The 21,551-nt window shown below is 46.2% G+C and overlaps 1 protein-coding gene across 1 annotated transcript in view; it reads left to right on the top strand.

The window, feature by feature from the left end:
- DENND1A (DENN domain containing 1A) overlaps window positions 1–21,551 on the top strand; it is a gene marked incomplete at its 5' end in the record, with an annotated part of 134,557 nt that overhangs the window by 82,931 nt on the left and 30,075 nt on the right. Inside the window, 6 exons of the mRNA XM_083374866.1 lie at window positions 9,511–9,612; window positions 11,181–11,268; window positions 11,990–12,030; window positions 14,428–14,499; window positions 16,225–16,281; window positions 20,413–20,544. Of these exons, the coding sequence (XP_083230992.1) occupies window positions 9,511–9,612; window positions 11,181–11,268; window positions 11,990–12,030; window positions 14,428–14,499; window positions 16,225–16,281; window positions 20,413–20,544 (492 nt within the window). The remainder of the gene's footprint in view (window positions 1–9,510; window positions 9,613–11,180; window positions 11,269–11,989; window positions 12,031–14,427; window positions 14,500–16,224; window positions 16,282–20,412; window positions 20,545–21,551) is intronic.

Here is a 21,551-nt window from a genome sequence, read left to right as displayed (position 1 = left end):
AGGTGGCACGCAGAGCCCTCTCTGTGGGCACGTGCGTTGTCGCCCCAGTCTTAGACCTTCAGCTGGGTTTTATAAAACTTTTTCGCTTTAGGCCTCCGCCGCCGTGTGCAAAAAAAAAAAAGGTTCAATCAATCAATCAATTTCAACTTCTCGTGGGGAAAAAAAAGATCTTGCAAAGTTGGAATTGATTGATTGAACTTTTTAGTCCCACCCAGTCTGCCGTTATCACTGCAGCCACGCCCACCCAATGGGCCACACCCACCCGGCACCCGACGATACGTAAGTGGGTTTTGGGTTGCGGTTTGGGCACTCGGTCTCTAAAAGGTTCGCCATCACTGCATTATAAAGTCTTCCTGTTGCTCATTGTCCCCATTCTAGGTTTTTTTCCACAATGGTTGAGTGTTGCCTTCTGATCACCTTTTATTCGGCTTCCGTAGAGAAAATGATCAGAAGGTCGGCAGTTTGGCGGGTGGAATCCCGAGTGCCGCGTAACAGAGTGAGCGCCTGTTCCTCGTCCCAGCTTCTGCCAGCCTAGCAGTTCGAAAGCACGTAAAAATGCAAGTAGAAAAATAGGGACCGCTCCGGTGGGAAGGTAACAGCGTTCCGTGCGCCTTTGGCGTCCAGTCATGCCGGCCACATGACCACGGAGACGTCCTCGGACAAGTGCCGGCTCTTCGGCTTTGAAACGGAGATGAGCACCGGCCCCTAGAGTCGGAAACGACTAGCACGCATGTGCGGGGGAACCTTTACCTTTACCTTTTTACTAAGACTTTGCCTGATCTTGATTCCATGCCCTTTGGATAACGAAACGTTCAGGAATTATATTGAAACAAGCTTGGAGAACAAACCGCAGCCGAAATGTATGAACCTGAGCTAAAAGTAGTCTGTGTTCTGTCAAGCGGGCATGTGTGATGGCTTCAGGATTCCTCCCAGATCAGGTGCCAGCGGTCGGCATCGTTGTTTTTAGAGGATTAAGCGCAGAACGACATTGGCCATCAACTCTTCTGGTCTCCATGGAGCTGCGTTAGACGAATGCGGCGTGTCGCCTAGATTCTTGCATAAGTGTTAACAAGGTTCACCTCCCCGCAGCGCTGTAACTATTTTCGTCGCTTTGTGCAGAGGTGTGAGAAGGGAAGGGGAAGGCTGGCCCTGGCCTTGCGGTCACCAATTACTCTTTTTCTTTCCTTGAAAACAAAGGGGGAAAGTTGGAATTTGCTTTCTGCTTAGCGAGGCTGCTTTCTGTGGCTCTGTAGTCCACACGGCTGCATGTTTCATCCGTAGCGCAGGTCGTGCGGAGGCTTCGGCTGAAACCCTGGGAGCGAGGAATAAAGGAAGCTGTCGGTGGGGGTAGGGAAGCCACCAAAGCACCCTCCAGCGAGCCCCTTTGGATGATCTTGACTGAGCTGACAAAGCTAAACAGACTTACATGTGGTCAATCCTTTTGGAGGACGTACCCCAAATTCTAAGCGTCTCAATTAGAGTAGAAAGCTGTGACAAGAGAGGGAAGAAAGCAAGTCGCTCCCGGATTGTTGCCAAGAAAATTTAGAATAGAATAGAAAAGAGCTGGAAAGGGACCTTGGAGGTCTTCTAGTCCAGCCCCCTGCTCAAGCGGGAGACACACACCCCCCATGCGATTTCAGACAAGTGGCTGTCCGGTCCCTTCTTAAAAACCTCCATGGTGATGAAGCACCCACGATTTCTGGTGGCAAGCTGTTCCACTGGTTAATTGTCTTCACTGTTAGGAAGTTTTCATTCCAGGTCGCTTCTCTCTTTTTGGATAGTTTCCGTTCGTTGTTTCTTGTCTTCCTTTCTGGTGCTTTGGAGAATAATTTAAACCCCCCCCCTCCTCTTCTTTGGGGCAGCCCCTCAAGTACTGGAATCCTGCTATCATGTCACCCCTGCTAGTCCTCCTTTTTCTCAAGAATGGCCATTCCCAAATCCTGCAGCCGTCCTTCATCTGTTTTAGCCCCCAGGACTTTGATCATCTTAGTCGCTCTTCTCCGAACTTTTTTCCAAGGTCTCCACATCTTTTTTGTAATGCAGTGACCAAAACTGGATGCAGCATTCCAGGTGTGGCCTTACTCAGGTTAGACCGCAGTTGGAATATATAATAATAATAATAAATGTGATCTGTCTTGACTTAAAGAAGAGTTTCTGGGTTATCATCATCACCACCAATTAGGATAGGATAGGATAGGATAGGATAGGATAGGATAGGATAGGATAGGATATATATTAATGAATAGAATAGAATATATATTAATGAATAGAATAGAATAGAATATATATTAATGAATAAAATAGAATAGAATATATATTAATGAATAAAATAGAATAGAATTAAAGAAAATAATAGAATGGAATAAAATAAAATAAAATATATATTAATGAATAGAATAGAATATATATTAATGAATGGAATGGAATAGAATAGAATAGAATAGAATAGAATAGAATATATATTAATGAATAGAATAGAATAGAATATATATTAATGAATAGAATAGAATAGAATATATATTAATGAATAGAATAGAATATATATTAATGAATTGAATAGAATAGAATAGAATAGAATAGAATAGAATAGAAAATATGGAATAGAATAGAATAGAAAATATGAAATAGAATAGAATGGAATGGAATGGAATGGAATGGAATGGAATGGAATGGAATGGAATAGAATAGAATAAACTGTTCTTGAACTCTTGGCTATATCAACTAATCCAGTAAGTAAACCATCACAGAAGGTGACCCCACTGCAAAGCCTCATGGACAAAACCAGTTCCCTGTATAACAGAAAATACATAATAACATGGAATAAAAAACGGGAGCATCGGGACTGTACCTGTAAGCATCGTGCAGGAGCCCAACCATTCAAGACCTACTGAAAGAAATTAAAAATCTAAATAAGCCTTGAGCTTTTCTCTTAAAAGCACAAGTGCTTGGCTGTTTGAAATGCAAAAAAAACCCAACCAATTACAGGACTTGCCAAATGCAAATGCGTATTGGTGATGGAAAAGGAAGAGGCGGGATCAAAGAGGGTGGATCTCCGAAGGGATCCCTTTATTCCAGTCTTTTTGGAACTGCAGGAAACTATTCACACCAGGTAACGCAATGCCCTGAATCACCGTGTATCCTGGTTGTATTGATTGATTGATTGATTGATTGATTGATTGGGCAGGTCACCTACCACTTAGTAAAGCCACACCTGGAATGCTGCATCCAGTTTTGCTCACCACATTCCAAAAAATAGACTGTTGAGATTTTGGAGAAAGCGCAGAGAAGAGCAACGAAGATAATTAAAGGCCTGGATGCTAAACCATATGAAGGAACGGCTGCAGGATTTTGGGTTTGGCCAGTCTAGAGAAAAGAAGGAACTGGTTGGGGGTGGGGGTGGGGGACACATGATAGAATGTTCCAGTATTTGAGGGGCTGCCACAAAGAAGACGGGGGTCAATTTTCCAAAGCACCAGAAGGTAGGAGAGAAGCAACCTGGAATTAAGGAGAAACCTCCTAACCGTGAGGACAATTAACCAGTGGAACAGCTTGCCACCAGAAATCGTGGGTGCTCCGTCACTGGAGTTTTTTAAGAAGAGACTGGACAGCCACTTGTCTGAAATATAGGTTCTCCTGCTTCAGCAGGGGGCTGGACTAGAAGACCTCCAAGGTGCCTTCCAGCTCTATTCTGATTGATTGATTGATTGATTGATTGATTGATTGATTGATTGATTGACCAAAAAGCAGGAGGCCAAGATTTCATTTCCCATTGGTGGGGGTGGGAGGGGCAGTTGCTTTAAATCCACCTTCCCACCAGGTTCTTCCTCTGGAGTTGTGTACTTGTGTAGGATCTCCACGGCTCCCTTCCCATATCTTGCTGAGATTGCCGATTCTTCCCACACTATTCCCCGAGAAGACTTAGCAACCTTTGCACAATCCTGCTTCTGATCATCTTGTGCCCCGAAGCTCTGGGGTTAAGCTTCCCCCAAGGTGCGTGGCCAGGTAGACAGGTGTTAGCTTGCAAAGCTTCTTGGCCACAACCAGCCAGTCAGTCACAGAGGAGTCAGATCCGCGGCTGTTTGGGAGTGGAGATTACAGAGATTAATGATGAGCTGCGATAAGCTGCAGCTGATGCCAAGCCCTCCCCCCCCCTTTACACCTAATTAGCCTCATTAATGAGTCTCCTGCTCTCCATTGGAGAGGGGCACCCTCCCCAGAATAGCAGGCAGAGATGCCTCCCCCAGGTAGACGTAGGTACCCTGAGCCCCCTGAATTGTGGAGCTTAGCTGCCTCTTCCGTCGGGTGAAGATTGCAAGAGAGTTTCACCCAAATTGTGGCTGTTAACAGGCCCTGTTAGGAGACCCTTTAACTCTTAAAATTAGAATAGAATAGATTTGGAAGGGACCTTGGAGGTCTTCCAGTCCAGCCCCCTGCTCAATCAGGAGAACCTATTCCATCTCAGACAAGTGGCTGTCCAGTCTCTTCTCGAAAGCCTCCAGTGATGGAGCACCCACAACTTTTGGTGGCAAACTGTTCCACTGGTTAATGGTCCTCACTGTCAGGAAGTTTCTCCTTAATTCCAGGTTGCTTCTTGAATAGAATAGAATAGAACAGAACAGAATAGAATGGAATAAGGAATAGAATAGAAGAGAAGAGAAGAGAAGAGAAGAGAAGAGAAGAGAAGCTGGAAGGGACCTTGGAGATGTTCTAGTCCAGCCCCCTGCTGAAGCAGGAGACCCCTATGCCATTTCAGACAAGGGGCTGTCCAGTCTCTTCTTAAAAACCTCCAGTGACGGAGCACCCACAACAGCTGGTGGCAAGCTGTTCCACTGGTTAATTGTCCTCGCGGTTAGGAGGTTTCTCCTTAATTCCAGGTTGCTTCTCTTCTGCCTTCTGGTGCTTTGGAAAATTGACCCCCGTCTTCTTTGTGGCAGCCCCTCAAATACTGGAACATTCTATCATGTGTCCCCCACCCCTACCCCGGTCCTTCTTTTCTCTAGACTGGCCAAACCCCAAATCCTGCAGCTGTTTTTCATATGTTTTAGTCTCCAGGCCTTTTAATCATCTTCGTTGCTCTTCTCTGCACTTTCTCCAAAATCTCAACGTATTTTTTTTTTTGTAATGTGGTCTAGCCTCTTCTTAAAACTCTCCAGGGATGGAGCACCCACGATTTCTGGTGGCAAGCTGTTCCCCTGGTTAACTGTCCTCAGTGTTAGGACGCTTCTCCTTAATTCCAAGTTGCTTCTCTCCTTGATGAGTTTCCAACCATTGTTTCTCGTCCTTCCCTCTGGTGCTTTGCTGAATAACGTGGCCCCCTCCTCTTCTTTGTGGCAGCCCCTCAAATACTGGTGCACTGCTATCCTGTCTCCCCTATTTCTTCTTTTCTTTAAACTAGCCATACCCAAGTCCCGCAGCTGTTCTTCGTATGTTTTAGTCTCCGGGCCTTGGATCCTCTTCGTTGCTCTTCTCTGAATCTTTCCCAAAGTCTCAACATCTTTTTTGTAGTGTGGTGACCCGAATTGGCTGCAGTATTCCAGCTGTGGCCTCAATAAGGCTTTATCAAGCGATACTAATCGTTCCTGGGGATGCTTTTGAAGGCAGCTTGCAAGGTAGAGGGAAGCCTGGATTTCCTTGGAAAAGCATTAAAAAAGGGTCTGAACTGGACCTCGTTGCATCACCAGGTGGTGCCCCTCCTGGGAATTGCCGGGCCAGCGTCTACTCTTCTTTCCTAGCCGTTGCAACTCGGCTGGTTGGTCATGATATGAAAGAGAAGATCTTGACTCCGGGCGAAACGATGCCGCTGGATCCAATTTCTTTTCCGCTCGCGCAAGGCAAAGAGAGCTGAAGAGAAAAGAGAGAAAGCCACACGGGCCCCTCACGAGTCCGCCTGCTTGTGATAAGCTTGCCATCTTTTTAGGGGGCAACAGTTTTAAGGGGTTCTGCCTCTCCATTTTCCGGGTCCCCCCTTTGCAGAGGACAAGGCAGGCGTCGTGGGGGGTGGGGAGGAGGGCGGGAATCAACCTTTGCCTGGAGGGACCGTGAAAATGGAGAGGAAAGCAGGCAAGCCTCTTCCAACTTCACCCAACGATGCTGAGTTCCGGGCACACGTCTGCGAGACCCGGTGCGTGTCTTTTCGCCTGTGTTTGCTCAACAAACTTGGCGCCGCGCAAGTGTGATGAGCAGAGCAGCTCTGCCAAGGCCTACCCAACACAACACACCCAACTCTTGACAAGGGTTGGAGAACCAGACCGGCTCTTGCGGTGCGACGCCAGGTGCTGCTCGGCTGGGAAAGGTGTGCCCTCGCTGCTGTGGGCAGGATAACGTTCGGCGTGCGTGTTTTTGTGTGTTTGTGTGCGTGTCTGTAAATCCAGGATGGAAAGGATGGCGGTTGTACCCAGGCAGCTTTGCCAGAGCCGGGAGGCCTCCTCCTCCTCGCTGTCTTCCTGGCCCATCTGCTCTCCGTCAGAACGCGTGAAGAGTGCGGCTTGGACCACTGCCCTGGAGTTGTGGTGCCGTGCTGGTCATGCGCTTGTCTCCACGACAACTCGAGCTGTGTCGACTGCCCTGCTCTGCTGCCAGATGCTTCCCCGGGCCCACATGGTCTAATTAGAGGGTCCCTTCTCCTCTCTTTTCCCCCTCCTGGGGGATGAAAGGCATCGGGGTGGCTCTTCCCCTGACGGAGGTGTGAAAGGGAAGCCGCAGCGTGGATGGCAGCAGCGGTCACGTGCTTGCACAGAGGATTAGCCCCCTTGCGGGAAAGCCCCCCCTTCCCTCCCTCCCTCCCTCCCTCCCTCCCTCCCTCCCTCTCTCTCTCTCTCACAGGGACAACAGTCTCTGCAGAATTTGCAGGACCTACTCCAGGTGGAGGGGCGGGGGTGGGGGGGGACTGAGATCTTTGAAGACACAGCAGGATTCCTCTGGAGTTTTGGGGGGAAGTTGGGGGGGGGGGGCTTTGGCCCTGCTTTGGAAAGCAGAAGAAAAACAATTAGCAATGGAGAGTCTCTGAATTTGGGGGGAAATAGATAATAATAATAATAATAATAATAATAATAATAATAATAATAATAATAATAATAATAATGATGATGATGATGATGATGATGATGATGATGATGATAGAATACAAATAGGAATAGAATGGAATACTGTAGAATAGAATAGAATAGAATAGAATAGAATAGAATAGAATAGAATAGAATAGAATAGAATAGAATAGAATAGAATAGAATAGAATAGAATAGAATAGAATAGAATAGAATAGAATAGAATAGAATGACAAGAGTTGGAAGGGACCTTAGAGGTCTTCTAGTCCAACCCACTGCTCAGGAAGGAAACCCTATAACATTTCAGACAAATGGCTGTCCAGTCTCTTAAAAACTTCCAGTGTTGGAGCATTTTTTTACAGCTTCTGCAGGAAGGTTGTTCCCCTGGTTAATTGTCCTCACTGTCCTCCTTAGTTCTAGGTTGCCTCTCTCCTTGATGAGTTTCCATCCGTTGCTTCTTGTCCTGCCTTCAGGCGCTTTGGAGAATAGCTTGACTCCCTCTTCTTTGGGGCAGCCCCTGAGAGGTTGGAACCCTGCTATTATGTCACCCCTGGTCCTTCTCTTCATTAATTTAATTTAATTTAATTTTAATTTATTAATATTTCTATACCGCCCTTCTCCCGAAGGACTCAGGGCGGTGTACAGGGCAAGAATAAAACACAGAAATTTACAAAAACTAAAAGATAATTAAATACATGCCCGATTAAAAATACAGTTGATACATGGTAAAAAACCCCAATAATAATAGTAAAAAAAACCCCACCAATCCCCCCTCAGGCCAGGCCGGCTTGCTCGAACTAGACGTACCCAATTCCAGGAAACGTTCCTTGTATGTTTTAGCCTCCAGTCCCCTTTATCATCTTTGTTGCTCTTCTCTGTACTCTTTCTGGAATCTCAACATCTTTTTCACATCGTGGTGACCAAAACTGGATGCCGTATTCCAAGTGTGGCCTTACTAAGGCATTGTAAAGTGGTGTTAACCCTTCACGTGATCTCGATTCCATCCCTCTGTTAATGCAGCCTAGGACTGTGTTGGCTTTTTTGGCAGCCGCAGCACACGGCTGGCTCCTATTTAAGGGATCGTCCACTAGGACTCCGAGATCCCTCTCACAGTTGCTACTGTTGAGCCAGGTGCCACCCATACTTGCTTTAGAGGGGATTTCACTGTGGGTGAGATCCTCACGCCCAGCAGAGAAAGTGGTGATCACCCAGTTGGGCATTGCAGTTGCTGCAGGCAAAAAAGGGAGAAATCCGTGTTTCAGGAGTGTGGGCCGTTTTGAAGGGTGGGTCGACTTTGATTGAAGGGTGCCAAGGCTTGATTTTGGGGAACCCCTGGCTGTCCCCAAGGAGACGGGTCATCCTCAAACTGAGGCTCATTTGCAGAAGAAGAAGAAGAAAAATCCCTCTTTCCAGAGGTCAGGCAAGAACTTCTTCCTTTGGGCCAAGTAAATACAAGCTGGCATGTTCCCCCCGTGGCCTTCCATCCCTTCAAGAAATGCTGAGCTTCTCTCTGTGTGATACAGGTAGTTCTTGACTTACGACCACAATGGAGCCCGAAATTTCTGTCATTAAGTAAGACAGTTTTGCCTCATTTTATGATCTTTCTTGCCGTAGGTGTTAAGTGAATCACTGGGTTTGTTAAGTCAAGACAAACTCTTCCTAAGTGAATGTGGATAGGTAGGTAGGTAGATAGGTAGAGAGAGAGAGAGAGAGAGACAGACAGACAGACAGATAGATATAGATAGATGAGATGGATAGATAGATAGATAGATAGATAGATAGATAGATAGATAGATAGATAGATAGATAGTTGAGATAGATAGACAGATAGATGGACAGACAGACAGACAGACAGATATAGATAGATGAGATGGATAGATGAGATGGATGAGATAGAGAGATAGAGAGAGAGAGAGAGAGGCAGACAGACAGACAGACAGATAGATATAGATAGATGAGATGGATAGATAGATGATAGATAGATAGATAGATAGATAGATAGATAGATAGATAGATAGATGAGATAGATAGATAGTTGAGATAGATAGATAGACAGACAGACAGACAGACATAGATGAGATGGATAGATGAGATGGATGAGATAGATAGATAGAGAGAGAGAGATAGTTGAGATAGATAGATAGAGATAGATAGTTGAGATAGATAGATAGTTGAGATAGAGATAGATAGATAGATAGATAGATAGATAGATAGATAGATAGATAGATAGATAGATAGATAGATAGATAGATAGATAGATAGATAGATGATAGATAGTCAATCAGTCCAGTGGCCTCTTGAAAAAAGCACCTTTGGGTCAACCACGACCTGGAGGACAGAGAATCTCCAGGGATGCTCATCTGGATGGTGGACCCAGCTTTCCACCATCCTCCCTCCTCCTTCCAGGGCGCTGGGCAAGATGTCCATTCACACAGACACCCCTCTCCCCCAATTTTCCTATCTCCAGGCAGAGCCCATCACTTTTTGCGAAGAAATATTCGTTTCCCACCGGTCAGCCACCATGCGGCAATTCCTGCAGAACGCCATCCAGCTGCAGCTTTTCAAGCAGGTACCCTGTGTTCGTCTCTGTCCGTGTGTGTGTGTGTGTGTGTGTGTGTGTGTGTGTGTGTGTGTGTTGTGTGTGTTAAGAACAATCGCTGTTTCGCAACGTGCTGTGAAATACGGCTGGCCACTTTGTTCCCTAATTAGTGTAATTTATGGGTCAGGATGAGGTGTTTCCTGTGGGTTTTTTTTCTCCTCTCCCCTCCACCAGGCAACCTCATAAGCTATTTTTAAGAGCATTGTGTGTTCTTCCTATTCTGTCTACCATAATAGAGGAGGTTGGTGTATTTTTCCATCTCTCTGTTTTCTCTCTCTCTCTCTCTCTCCTCTCTCTCTCTCCTCTCTCCGTCTCTCCTCTCTCTCTCTCCTCTCTCTCTCTCCTCTCTCTCTCTCCTCTCTCTGTCCTCTCTCTCTCTCTGTGTGTCTCTCCTCTCTCTCTGTCTCTCCTCTCTCTCTCTCCTCTCTCTCTGTCTCTCTCTCTCTCTCCTCTCTCTCTGTCTCTCTCTCTGTCTCTCCTCTCTCTCTCTCTGTCTCTCCACTCTGTCTCTCCTCTCTCTCTCTCTCTCTCTGTCTCTCCTCTCTCTGTCTCTCTCTCTCTCCTCTCTCTCTCTCTCTCTCTGTGTCTCTCTCTCCTCTCTCTCTGTCTCTCCACTCTGTCTCTCCTCTCTCTCTCTCTCTCTCTGTCTCTCCTCTCTCTGTCTCTCTCTCTCTCCTCTCTCTCTCTCTCTCTCTGTGTCTCTCTCTCCTCTCTCTCTGTCTCTCCACTCTGTCTCTCCTCTCTCTCTCTCTCTCTCTCTGTCTCTCCTCTCTCTGTCTCTCTCTCTCTCCTCTCTCTCTCTCTCTCTCTGTGTCTCTCTCTCCTCTCTCTCTGTCTCTCCACTCTGTCTCTCCTCTCTCTCTCTCTGTCTGTGTTTCTCCTCTCTCTGTCTCTCTCTCTCTGTGTCTCTCCTCTCTCTCTCTCCTCTCTCTCTGTCTCTCCTCTGTGTGTGTGTGTGTGTGTGTGTGTGTGTGTGTGTGTGTGTCTGTCTCTCTGTCTCTCTCTTCACAGCAAAGGGCTTAAGATAATGGGGACCCCCATCAAAAGAACCTGCTGAGAAAAAACCCAAAAGTGTTTTTTTTTTCAAAAGGCAGCTGGACTTTCACTTCTCATCCAAGAAGCTTCTTCAATTCTCACTTAAAGGACTGAAGAAGTCAGAACTGGAGACGCTTCTCGGATGACGCACGAAATGCCTTCAAGGACAGTCGGAACTGAAGAAGCTTCTTGGATGAGCAGCGAAACACCTTCAAAGACAGTCGGAACGGAAGAAGCTTCTCGGATGAGAAGTGAAACATCTTCAAGGACAGTCAGAACCGAGGAAGCTTCTTGGATGAGGAGCGAAATGTCCTCAAGGGAAAACAAAGTCCAGTTGCCTTTTGAAAAAGCACCTTTGGGACCACCATGACCGGGATGACTGAGAACCTCCAGAGATATCTGCTGTGGAGAAGATCTTAGATTAGCCTAGAAGACGTTCTCCTGGAAAAGGAGAGCAAGCATCAGAAGATAATGCTTTTTCCCCCCCTTTCTCTCTCCTGAAGTTCATTGATGGTCGTCTTGATCTTCTCAACTCTGGAGAAGGCTTCAGTGACGTCTTTGAGGAAGAGATCAGCCTGGGAGAATATGCCGGTGAGGAGAATTAGAATTAGAACAACAGAGTTGGAAGGGACCTTGTGGGTCATCTACTCCAAACCCTCCCTGCCCAAGCAGGAGACCGTCCACCATTTCTGACAGATGGCTGTCCTGTCTCTTCTTGAAAGCCTCCAGTGAGGAAGCTCCCACAACTTCTGAAGGCAATCTGTTCCGTTGGTTGATTGTTCTCACTGTCAGAAAATTCCTCCTTATTTCTAGGTTGAATCTCTCCTTGATCAGTTTCCATCCGTTATTCCTTGTCTGTCCTTCAGGTGCTTTGGAAAATAGGTTGTCCCCCTCCTCTCTGTGAGACCCCCTCAAATATTGGAACATGGCTATCATGTCTCATAGAATAGAGTAGAGTAGAGTAGAGTAGAGTAGAGTAGAGTAGAGTAGAGTAGAGTAGAATATGGAATAGAATGGAATGGAATGGAATGGAATATAGAGAATAGAATAGAAAAGAGAATGGAATAGAATATAGAATGGAATAGAGTACAAGGAATAGAAGAGAAGAGAATAGAGAGAAGAGAATAGAGAAGAGAATATTTAGAGAAGCAAGTTCAGGAGGCCTCCGTATCTCTCTCCCGAATTGTTTTAAGGTGGTTGTTTTAAGGTGTTAACCGGTGGCAGAACTGGATGTGGTGGGTTGTGTTTGGATAAACGCTGGGAGACAGAAGGACCCAAACCAGATCTCACTGAATTTCTTCTTTTGTGACAGGGAGTGACAACCTTTATCACCAGTGGCTGTCAACTGTCAGGGTGAGTATCCCTTGAAAGCTTCCACCGATGCTTCCTCCATCTCTTTCTTGTCCTTCCTCCTCCATCCTTCATGAGCTGCTACAATCTTTTTGCCAGAGAGAATTCTGGCACAATTCTGCCCCCAAACTGGACATCTCCCCAAGATTCAAGGCAGCGCTTCTGCTTCAGAAGCACTGGATCGGCAGATGTGTTGTGCCCCTTGATAAAGATTTGAATATCTGAATATCACACCCATCTTAGAATCTGAATATCACACCCATCTTAGAATCCCGGAGGGTTGGCATATCGAATCTTCTCTTTCCATATTTAGGGAAGGTCATAAATGGGCAGAATCCAAATTATTTTCTTCCACAGCCCCAAACTTTGTTTCAAACCACCATTTTTTTTTGAACAGTGAAGAATGAGGGCTGAGCATCCTTGATTATTAAGGAGGCGAACAGCCGTAAAAATCAGCTCTGGAACACACTGCTTGGCTTCTCTGACATTCTTAAAGAGTGACAGAGTTTCAAGGATTGGGCCGAAAGAAAGGAAGGCTTTGATGTGAAAGAGAGGGGGGGGGAGGGAGAGGAAGGGAGGAAGGAAGGAAGGAAGGAAAGGAAGGGAGTGAGGGAGAAAGAAAAAAGAGAGAGAAGGAGGGAGAGGAAGTCAGTATCTCAACCATAGAGCCATTTATGTTAAGATGTTTTGCAATTGTATTTGTTAATTTTCGATGACTGGCAAATATATAAGGAAATTAATTGTTGCTTTAAACGAATAGTTCCCCCTGTCCAGCGTACTGTCTGCCTATGTGTGTGTGTGTGTGTGTCCTTTCTTTTATGCATGCTAAATTTTATTTAACAAAATAAGGCATTGCCCAGCTCAAGACAGCTTGCCCTGCCAAATAAATAAAGCAAAACTGGGCTGCTTCAGTATTCCGGCTGAGAGGTCAGAATCTTGCAGATTCTTTTGAAGGTAACATCAGGATGTGAGGTTGCTTTCTCCTCTCATTTACAGACTGGTTTAAGAGAGAGAGAGAGAAAGAGAGAGAGAAAGAGAGAGAGAGAGAAGAAGAGAGAGAGAGCGAGAAAGAAAGAGAAAGGAAGAAAGAAAGAAAAAGAAAGAGAAAGAAAGAAAGAGCAAAAGAGAGAGAGGAGAGAGAAAAGAGAGCCAGAGAAAGAGAGAAAGAAAAAGAGAGAAAGAGAAAAAGAAAGAGAGAGTGCAAGAGAGAGAGAGAAAGAAAGAGAAAGAAAAAGGAAGAGAGAGAGAAAGAAAGAGAAAGAGAGACAGAAAGGAAGAAAGAGAAAAAGAAAAGAGAGAGAAAGTGAGTGAGAGAGAGAGAGAAACAGATGGGGCTTTGCTTGTTTGTGCGGACTGGTTGGTGGCATGCCATGGTCCGGTACTGCTCCACGAACCAGGGGTTGGGACCCCTGCAATATGGGACTCCCTGCATGGTGAATTCCAGCTATTGAACTGAAAATGAAGGAAAAACTATCCGACTTTCAGCTCAAAAATATTTCCACCCTGTTCCTTCTTAATAATAGGCAACCTCGGCTCTTTTATGACTCATGGACTTCAACTCCCAGAATTCCTGAGCCAGCCACGCTGAGGGGAAAGGGAGAGGTTTCCAAGCTGAGCTGTGCTGCCTCAGAAATTCTGGGAGTTGAAGTCCACGAGTCCTAAAAGAGCCAAGGTGGCCTACCCCTGGCCTAGGCCTAGGCCGCTTTATGACTCATGGACTTCAACTCCCAGAATTCCTGAGCCAGCCACGCTGAGGGGAAAGGGAGAGGTTTCCAAGCTGAGCCATGCTGGCTGAGGAATTCTGGGAGTTGAAGTCCATGAGTCCTAAAAGAGCCAAGGTGGCCTACCCCTGGCCTAGGCCTAGGCCGCTTTATGACTCATGGACTTCAACTCCCAGAATTCCTGAGCCAGCCACGCTGAGGGGAAAGGGAGAGGTTTCCAAGCTGAGCTGTGCTGCCTCAGAATTTCTGGGAGTTGAAGTCCACGAGTCCTAAAAGAGCCAAGGTGGCCTACCCCTGGCCTAGGCCTAGGCCGCTTTATGACTCATGGACTTCAACTCCCAGAATTCCTGAGCCAGCCACGCTGAGGGGAAAGGGAGAGGTTTCCAAGCTGAGCCATGCTGGCTGAGGAATTCTGGGAGTTGAAGTCCACGAGTCACGAAGGGACCATGGTTCCACCATGCTGGCTGAGGAATTCTGGGAGTTGAAGTCCACCAGTCATAATAGAGCCAAGGTTCCCTATGAGACCTTGGTCACTGTAAGAGGCCTGCCGTAGTGAATGAGGATTCATTTGCCCCCACATTTATAGTTTTGCCCTGGATGTATTAAAAAAAATCCCCCCCTCCCCCTCAGCTCCATTCCTGTATGATCCTGATGGCTTCTTTTTCCTTTGTCCGCTTAGAAGGGAAGCGGCGCCATTTTAAACACGGTGAAGACCAAGGCAAATCCTGCCATGAAGACTGTCTACAAATTTGTAAGTCCCCAGAGCGAAAACAAATCAAGCTTATTGCAGTCCAAGACCAGAGGAATTTTTTTAAAAAAAAATACTCCGTGAATTTCCAGTTAAAAATTCTAAAATAAAATAATAACAGTTTTTTTTAAAAAAAAAATATCTATATTAAAATTGCAATTTGGCATCCGGTCTGTCGGTTACACAGGGCCTGACTATACTATAATCTCAGTCCTTACACTGTGAGGCCCGTAGCCGTTAAATGCTAAAATGCAAAAAAAAAAAAAAGTAATACAAAAGGGTTTGCGGCATTAGTTGTATAAAATAGCTATAAAGAAGAAATAGGGGAGACATAATAGCAGTATTCCAGTATTTGAGGGGCTGCCACAAAGAAGAGGGGGTCAAGCTATTCTCCAAAGCACCAGAAGGCAGGATGAGAAACAACGGTTGGAAACTGATCAAGGAGAGAAACAGCTTGGAATTAAGGAGAAACTTCCTGACAGTGAGGACAATTGTGGAACCAGTGGAACAGCTTGCCACCAGAAGTTGTGGGCGCTCCATCACTGGAGGTTTTAAAGAAGAGACTGGACAGTCACTTGTTTGAGATGGTATAGGTTCTCCTGCTTAAGCAGGGGGTTGGACTAGAAGACCTCCAAGGTCCCTCCCAGCTCTATTCTATTCTATTCTATTCTATTCTATTCTATTCTATTCTATTCTATTCTATTCTATTCTATTCTATTCTATTCTATTCTATTCTACTCTACTCTACTCTACTCTACTCTACTCCTATTCTATTCTATTCTATTCTATTCTATTCTATTCTATTCTATTCTATTCCATATTCCATATTCTATTCTATTCTATTCTATTCTATTCTATTCTATTCTATTCTATTCTATTCTATTCTATTTATTCTATTCTATTCTATTCTCCATATTCCATACTTTATTCTATTCTGTTCTGTTCTATTCTATTCTATTCTATTCTATTCTATTCTATTCTATTCTATTCTATTCTATTCTATTCTATTCTATTCTATTCTATTCTATTCTATTCTATTCTTCTATTCTATTCTATTCTATTCTTCCATTCCATTATTTATTCCCTATTCTGTTGTGTTCTATTCTATTCTAACTCTAACTCTAATTCTAATTCTAATTCTAATTCTAGAGCAGGAATCATGCTTAGTTCCTTGTCTGTCAGCCCTGAGCTTCTTCTGCTCTCCTTCCTCACTTGGTGCAGTCAAAGCTTTGATGAAAAAGGCTCCTTGGACACCACCCAATTTCTGCACGGCTGGTTCTCTAGGTGGGAGCCAGGGTGAACTGAGAGGTCCCAGAATTGGTATCTCCTGCTCGGACTAAGCTGCAGAGTGTCTCTTTTAACGGCAGGCTAGGCAGACGTAGAAGTTGGAAACTTACTCGAGTCCCTTGCAGAGACCGCGCAGCAGAGATAAAAAATAATTAGGGGATAAAATAAGAATCCTCACTTTAAAACCAGGATATTCTCCACCAACAAAATCTCTCCCTCTCATTAAAGATTGTTTTTTTAACCTCTTGGTCTCCTTATTTGTTTTTATGCCTATTATGTCTTCCCCGTGATGGTCCATTCTCCACCTCCCACTCCTATTCTCGGTAATCAGAGAAGGTGGACCTGGGTGGGCTGCAAAACCCCTTGTCTGGGGGAGCCAAATAGGGATTTCTCTCTTAAACTAACAACCCTCTTTCTCCCCCCCCTCCTTTTTTCATGCAGGCAAAAGATCATGCAAAAATGGGAATAAAGGAGGTGAAAAATCGCTTGAAGCAAAAGGTACTTGAAGTATGTATTTAGAAAAAATAAGAAAGAAAGACAGAAGAAATGCTTGGCCCGGGAGGGAAAAAAAAAAGAAAGAAAAAGAAAAAAAGGCATTACGTGATCAATAGAGAGCTGTTTGGTGCTGTGTAGTTAACGCACTTCAAAATACATTACCAGCTGTCCCGGATTTTTCCCACTGTTATAAATATTCACAGACAAAAAGCAAATACATTAAGGTCTGACGTGGAATGGCTGTTCCTTCGCTCCCCCCAAATGGGACACGGCCAAAAGAATGGAGACGGCCCACTTCGGGCCTCTGAGGGTGCCCTCAAAATCCTCTTTCCTCCTTCCTCCCCTGTGAGCAAGTGCAAATTGTGTGGTTGCGGTATGCTGGTGGCCTGGAGCCAAAAGAAGCACGCAGCTCCAGATGAAACGTGTGCCCGTTCTTGGCACTTTCTGGTGCACGCTGATCTGACAGCCCAAGTGGGGTTTTTTGGGGGGGGGTGTGTGTGTGCATTTTATAATTCAGAAAGCTTTGTTCTCACCTGAAAGTAGGGGATCAACCCCGAGAAGATAATGTCTTCATCAGGTTGGTTTCGATAGGGTGAAAGAGGAGAAAAGCAGAAGATGGGGATCAAAGGAAAGCAAGGAACTGAAGAAGGTTTGCTGAAGTTTCATGTCCAGCCAGGGAACCATTTTGAACACTTGTTAAATTCAGTTACGGAAAACTCTCTTCTAGATTAGACCACGGAAAGGCATTGAGTGGGCCAGAACGTTTGAAGGAAGCTTCCAAGAAAAAGCATCTAAATGGACTTTCAGCTGCTCTTCTTCAACCCTTTGTTTTCCTTCACATTCCTGTTTTCTGCTGTATCTCTGTGGAGATTCTGAGTCATCCAGGTCATGGTTGTCCCAAAGATGCTTTTTCCAAGAGGCAGCTGGATTTTCTGTTTTTTCTCTGAAGACGTTTCACTTCTCATCCAAGAAGCTTCCTCCTCCTGCTCTTTCATCCTGTCAAAGCCAACTTGACGAAGACATGTTCTGGGACCTTCAGATCTTCCCCAGATCTTCTCCAGGAACAACCTTCTTTTTTTCTAGGACCCCCTTCAAGTCCAAGCTAGTGACATCTCCATTGTCAACCAGTTCCCGCTTCTCTTCCACAGATACATCTCCTGATTTTAACCCTTAATCACAGGTTTCCATTTTATAAGTGGAATTCAACCCGCGGGAAAGAGAGAGAGAATAAGCAGTGAGCTTCTTCTCGCTCCGAGACTGGCTGGTGTTCCTCCATCTTCTGGCTGACTAATTTGAGGATCTAACCTCACTGCCACTCTCTATTGCTTAGCATTAACACGAAGGAAAAAAAAAAAACGTTAGGAGAACAGCTAATCTTATATTTCACCTTTGAGGTTCCAGTTGCCAAATCGGACTGACGGCGGCAGGAGAAATTTTAAAATGCACCAAAGATAGGAAAGGCTGTTTTCTTTAACTGCGCGCGGCAACGATGACCCCTTGGATATAATCAATAGTCTCGCTCTGCCCTCGGTTTGCTCCAACTTTGGCTTTGAATTGCAAATAAGAAATACTGGGTGGAATTCTGCAAAGGTCAGCCTGGGGTCTCGGGAGGTCCTCCTCTAATACGGTCGTGGAAGATTAAATGGCGCTCCCTTCCTATCCTGTCTTCGTTTGTGGGGTGGGATATTAAAATGGATCTGCAGTCATTCCTCTGGCTTTGTTCCAGCTGTCTGCAGTGGACGGCTAACGGAGTGTGGTGCCGCTGCTTGATTGTCCCAAAGGTGTGTTGTTGTTTTTTAACGAGGCAACTAGACTTTCTTGTTTTTCCTTTGAAGAGGTTTCGCTTCTCACCCAAGACGCTTCTTCAGCTCTAAGCGGATGGTGGAGGATGGAAGGATTTATCCTCCTTGCAGACAGCTGGTCATTTGCCTTCTTTTAGAGGGTCGTTGAGGCCACCTGGAGGTTTATCTGTGTCCTCGAGGTCGGTCTACATTTTGGACAGAGAGGACCACTGGTTTGAAAGAGGGCTCAAAGAGGCCATCTAGGTCAAAATTGAACAGCCCTGTCTCAACAGAGGGGGAGGGATACGACACCATCTACCTCCAGTCTACAACGCGGTCCTTTCAGCAGTTCCAAGAAGGCTCCACATCCATTTGCGCCACGCAGGTGATCCTAAGGAGACAGACAAACCTCCAGGTGGCCTCAACGACTCTCTAAAAGAAGGCAAATGTTTGTCCAGCTTTCTGGACAAAGAAGGGTCAAAGAAGCCATATAGATCGAAATTGTACAGCGCTCTCTCAACAGAGGGGGAGGAATACAACATCATCTACCTCCAGTCTACAACGCAGTCCTTTCAGCAGTTCCAAGAAGGCTCCACCCCCACTTGCACCACTCAGGTGACCCTGAGGACACAGATAAGCCTCCAGGTGGCCTCAACGACTCTCGAAAAAAAGGCAAATGACCAGCTGTCTGCGAGGAGTATAAATCCTTCCATTCCCCACCATCCAGTCAGAGCTGAAGAAGCTTCTGGGATGAGAAGTGAGACGTCTTCAAAGAAAAACCACGGGTGAAAAAAAGCACCCTTGGGACAACCGTGACTTGGATGGCTGAGACTCTCCATAAACAGCTGCTTGATTGTGTATGTCAAAGGAAATTGGCCTTGGTGGGGCCATTCCCAGCATTGCCTCCATCGAATCCTCAGCTCCATAGACTTGGCCAGGTCAAGGGCACAAGCAGAAAGACAGCATGAGCCCCCCTTGCAGATGGTTGCATTGTGCAGCCACCTGCAAACGAGCTTTTGACCTACTTGCTGTTCTTCAACAGTGGCCTTGCAGACACCACCAACGGGTTCCAGCCCTGCCATTGTCCTTCTTTGCCAACTTATTTTTTTCCTCCTAACCAGATAACGGCTTCCAACTTCTACACAAAGTACTCTCCCTTTTGTCTGGAGCCTTGGCTTAGTGAGCCGTGTTCCACAAGAGACAAAATGGAGGGGTCCCGTTTATATGAAGTCTCTTCCTGGATTTGGGGGGGGGGCGGTGTCCCTCTTGCTTTTTTAAATTTTAGGTAAAGGTAAAGGTTCCCCCGCACATGCGTGCTAGTCGTTTCCGACTCTAGGGACCGGTGCTCATCTCCATTTCAAAGCCGAAGAGCCAGCACTCGTCCGAGGACGTCTCTGCGGTCATGTGGCCGGCATGACTAGACGCCAAAGGCGCACGGAACGCTATTACCTTCCCACCGGAGTGGTTCCTATTTTTCTACTTGCATTTTTTTTACGTGCTTTCGAACTGCTAGGTTGGAAGAAGCTGGGACGAGTAACAGGCGCTCACTCTGTTACACGGCACTCGGGATTCGACCCGCCAAACTGCCGACCTTCTGATCGACAGGCTCAGAGTCCTAACCCACTGAGCCACCGCGTCCCTGTATTTTAAATTTTATGGGTTCTTAATTTTCTGCGACACTTTTTTTTTTTTGGTACCTCAGGGAGAACCTTGGCTTGACCGGCTGGATCTGAAAAGGTCCCTTTGCTTTTCTGTCTGGAACGAGGTCCATCCGAGCTTTGTTGTGTTGGACCAGCGGGTTTAGGTCACCTTGTGTCCCCCCAAAGAATGCTTCCTAATTGGCTATCAGCTTACCGGTCTCATTAGAGTATTTAAGCCCGAGGAGAACTTGAGGGGGCAGGTCACGGGGTCGCCGATCAAAGCAGCCGGCCTTGAGGTCACATGTCTCCGTATTTACCAGGCATTAGTTGCCCGACATTGTCACAAAGAAGTTTAAAGTTGAAGCTTCCAGCACAGCTGGCTTTTTTTGCACGGTGGGTCGCTGAAGCCTTTTCATTATTTCTAATCTTTGAGGACATTGTGTGGCGGCCGTCCCTGTCCTCAGCTTGGCTGAATCTCGTATGTTCATTATACGAATGTCCCACATAATATCCCATCAGCTCTGTGCACAAGCTGCTGGCTCCCGTAGACCTGCCTGGCCTTTAACCCGCTGATGAATTACCTATGAACCTAGGAGTTACCCGTTTCCGAGAAATTGTAGAAGTCACAACGAGCATCCTGAGCTGAGCCCTCCCCTTCAAAATCAAGGGTCTTCCTGGCGACGTAATTCTATTGACAGTATTCTCCCGTGCAGGACATCAGTGAAAATGGCTGTTCCACCATGCCGGAAGATTCCACCTCAAGGACAGCTCCATCTCCCCTGGCTGAAAAAAGGGACTTCAGACTCCAAGATGAGAGGAGACCCATCACCGTTCACTTTGGCCAGGTAAGCTGTGGAGGTGACTTGAATCTTCCTCTAGACTAGCATGTCAGTTGGGATGGTGGGTCCCCATTGGGCCTACCAGGACCTCATCATGTACCTTCTGGAAGCACTCCCATTTTGTACCGCCGAGTTTGGAAGGCAATAATAATAATAGCCCAATTTTAGTCGGTTGTTGTTGATACTTTACATGATCGGGCTAGGGAGGTACACAGAAGAACAGGGCATTCTCCATCCATCCTCCCCTCCCAAAATTGAGTGAAAAATGATTATTACCACCACCACCACCACCCAATTTTGGTCCTACCTCTTTTGGGACTTCATTGGAAGGCCCTTCGCGGCCATCAGATCGATGGGCTATGTTGCCTGTCCTGGTTCCTTATTTCTTTACCAGTCTTGAAAGGAAGTCAACATGGGTCTAGGCCAGGGGTGTCAAACTTGCCAGCCCGTGGGCCGGACATGTTACGAGGAAACCACGCCCACCCCCTTGCCGGCAATGGGGGAAAAAAGTTCCGATACGTTGCGTGACGTCGCAAGTTTGACATGTTCCTCAACCTTGGTGATGTTCAGACATGTGGACGCCCAGAATTTCCCAGCTAGTGTGAGTTGAGGTCTGCACGTCTTAAAGTCACCAAGGTTGACAGACACTGGTCTAGGGTCCTCTCCCCCCGCCACACCAGTGGTTCTCTGGATGCCAAGGGAAGAATTCATGAAAGATCAAACTCATAACCAGAGCCTTCACAAACTGTAAACCTTCAGCAGTGGACAAAGCCTGCTAATTTCCCTAAGTGGCATGTGGCGTCATCAAGATTTTCAGCAGGTGCCAGTCTGAAGTTTGGGAGTATATCTAGTCCACGACACATTTCCAAGACCCTTATTGCATCTCCGGGTGCCCATCTTCCCCTCCTGCCAAAGAAAACATCCCCCCCACCACCACTTTTCATCCTGGGCCCTCTCTTCCTTCTGCCTGGGTTCCAGGTGTCTTTCGTTCATCCTTGGTGTCAGCCGCCGAT

Source organism: Vipera ursinii (genome assembly GCF_947247035.1).
Source record: "Vipera ursinii genome assembly, chromosome: 16".
Taxonomy (NCBI): Eukaryota; Metazoa; Chordata; class Lepidosauria; order Squamata; family Viperidae; genus Vipera; species Vipera ursinii.
Note: the sequence above shows the minus strand (reverse complement) of the source record. Positions and strands in the feature narration are given on the sequence as shown.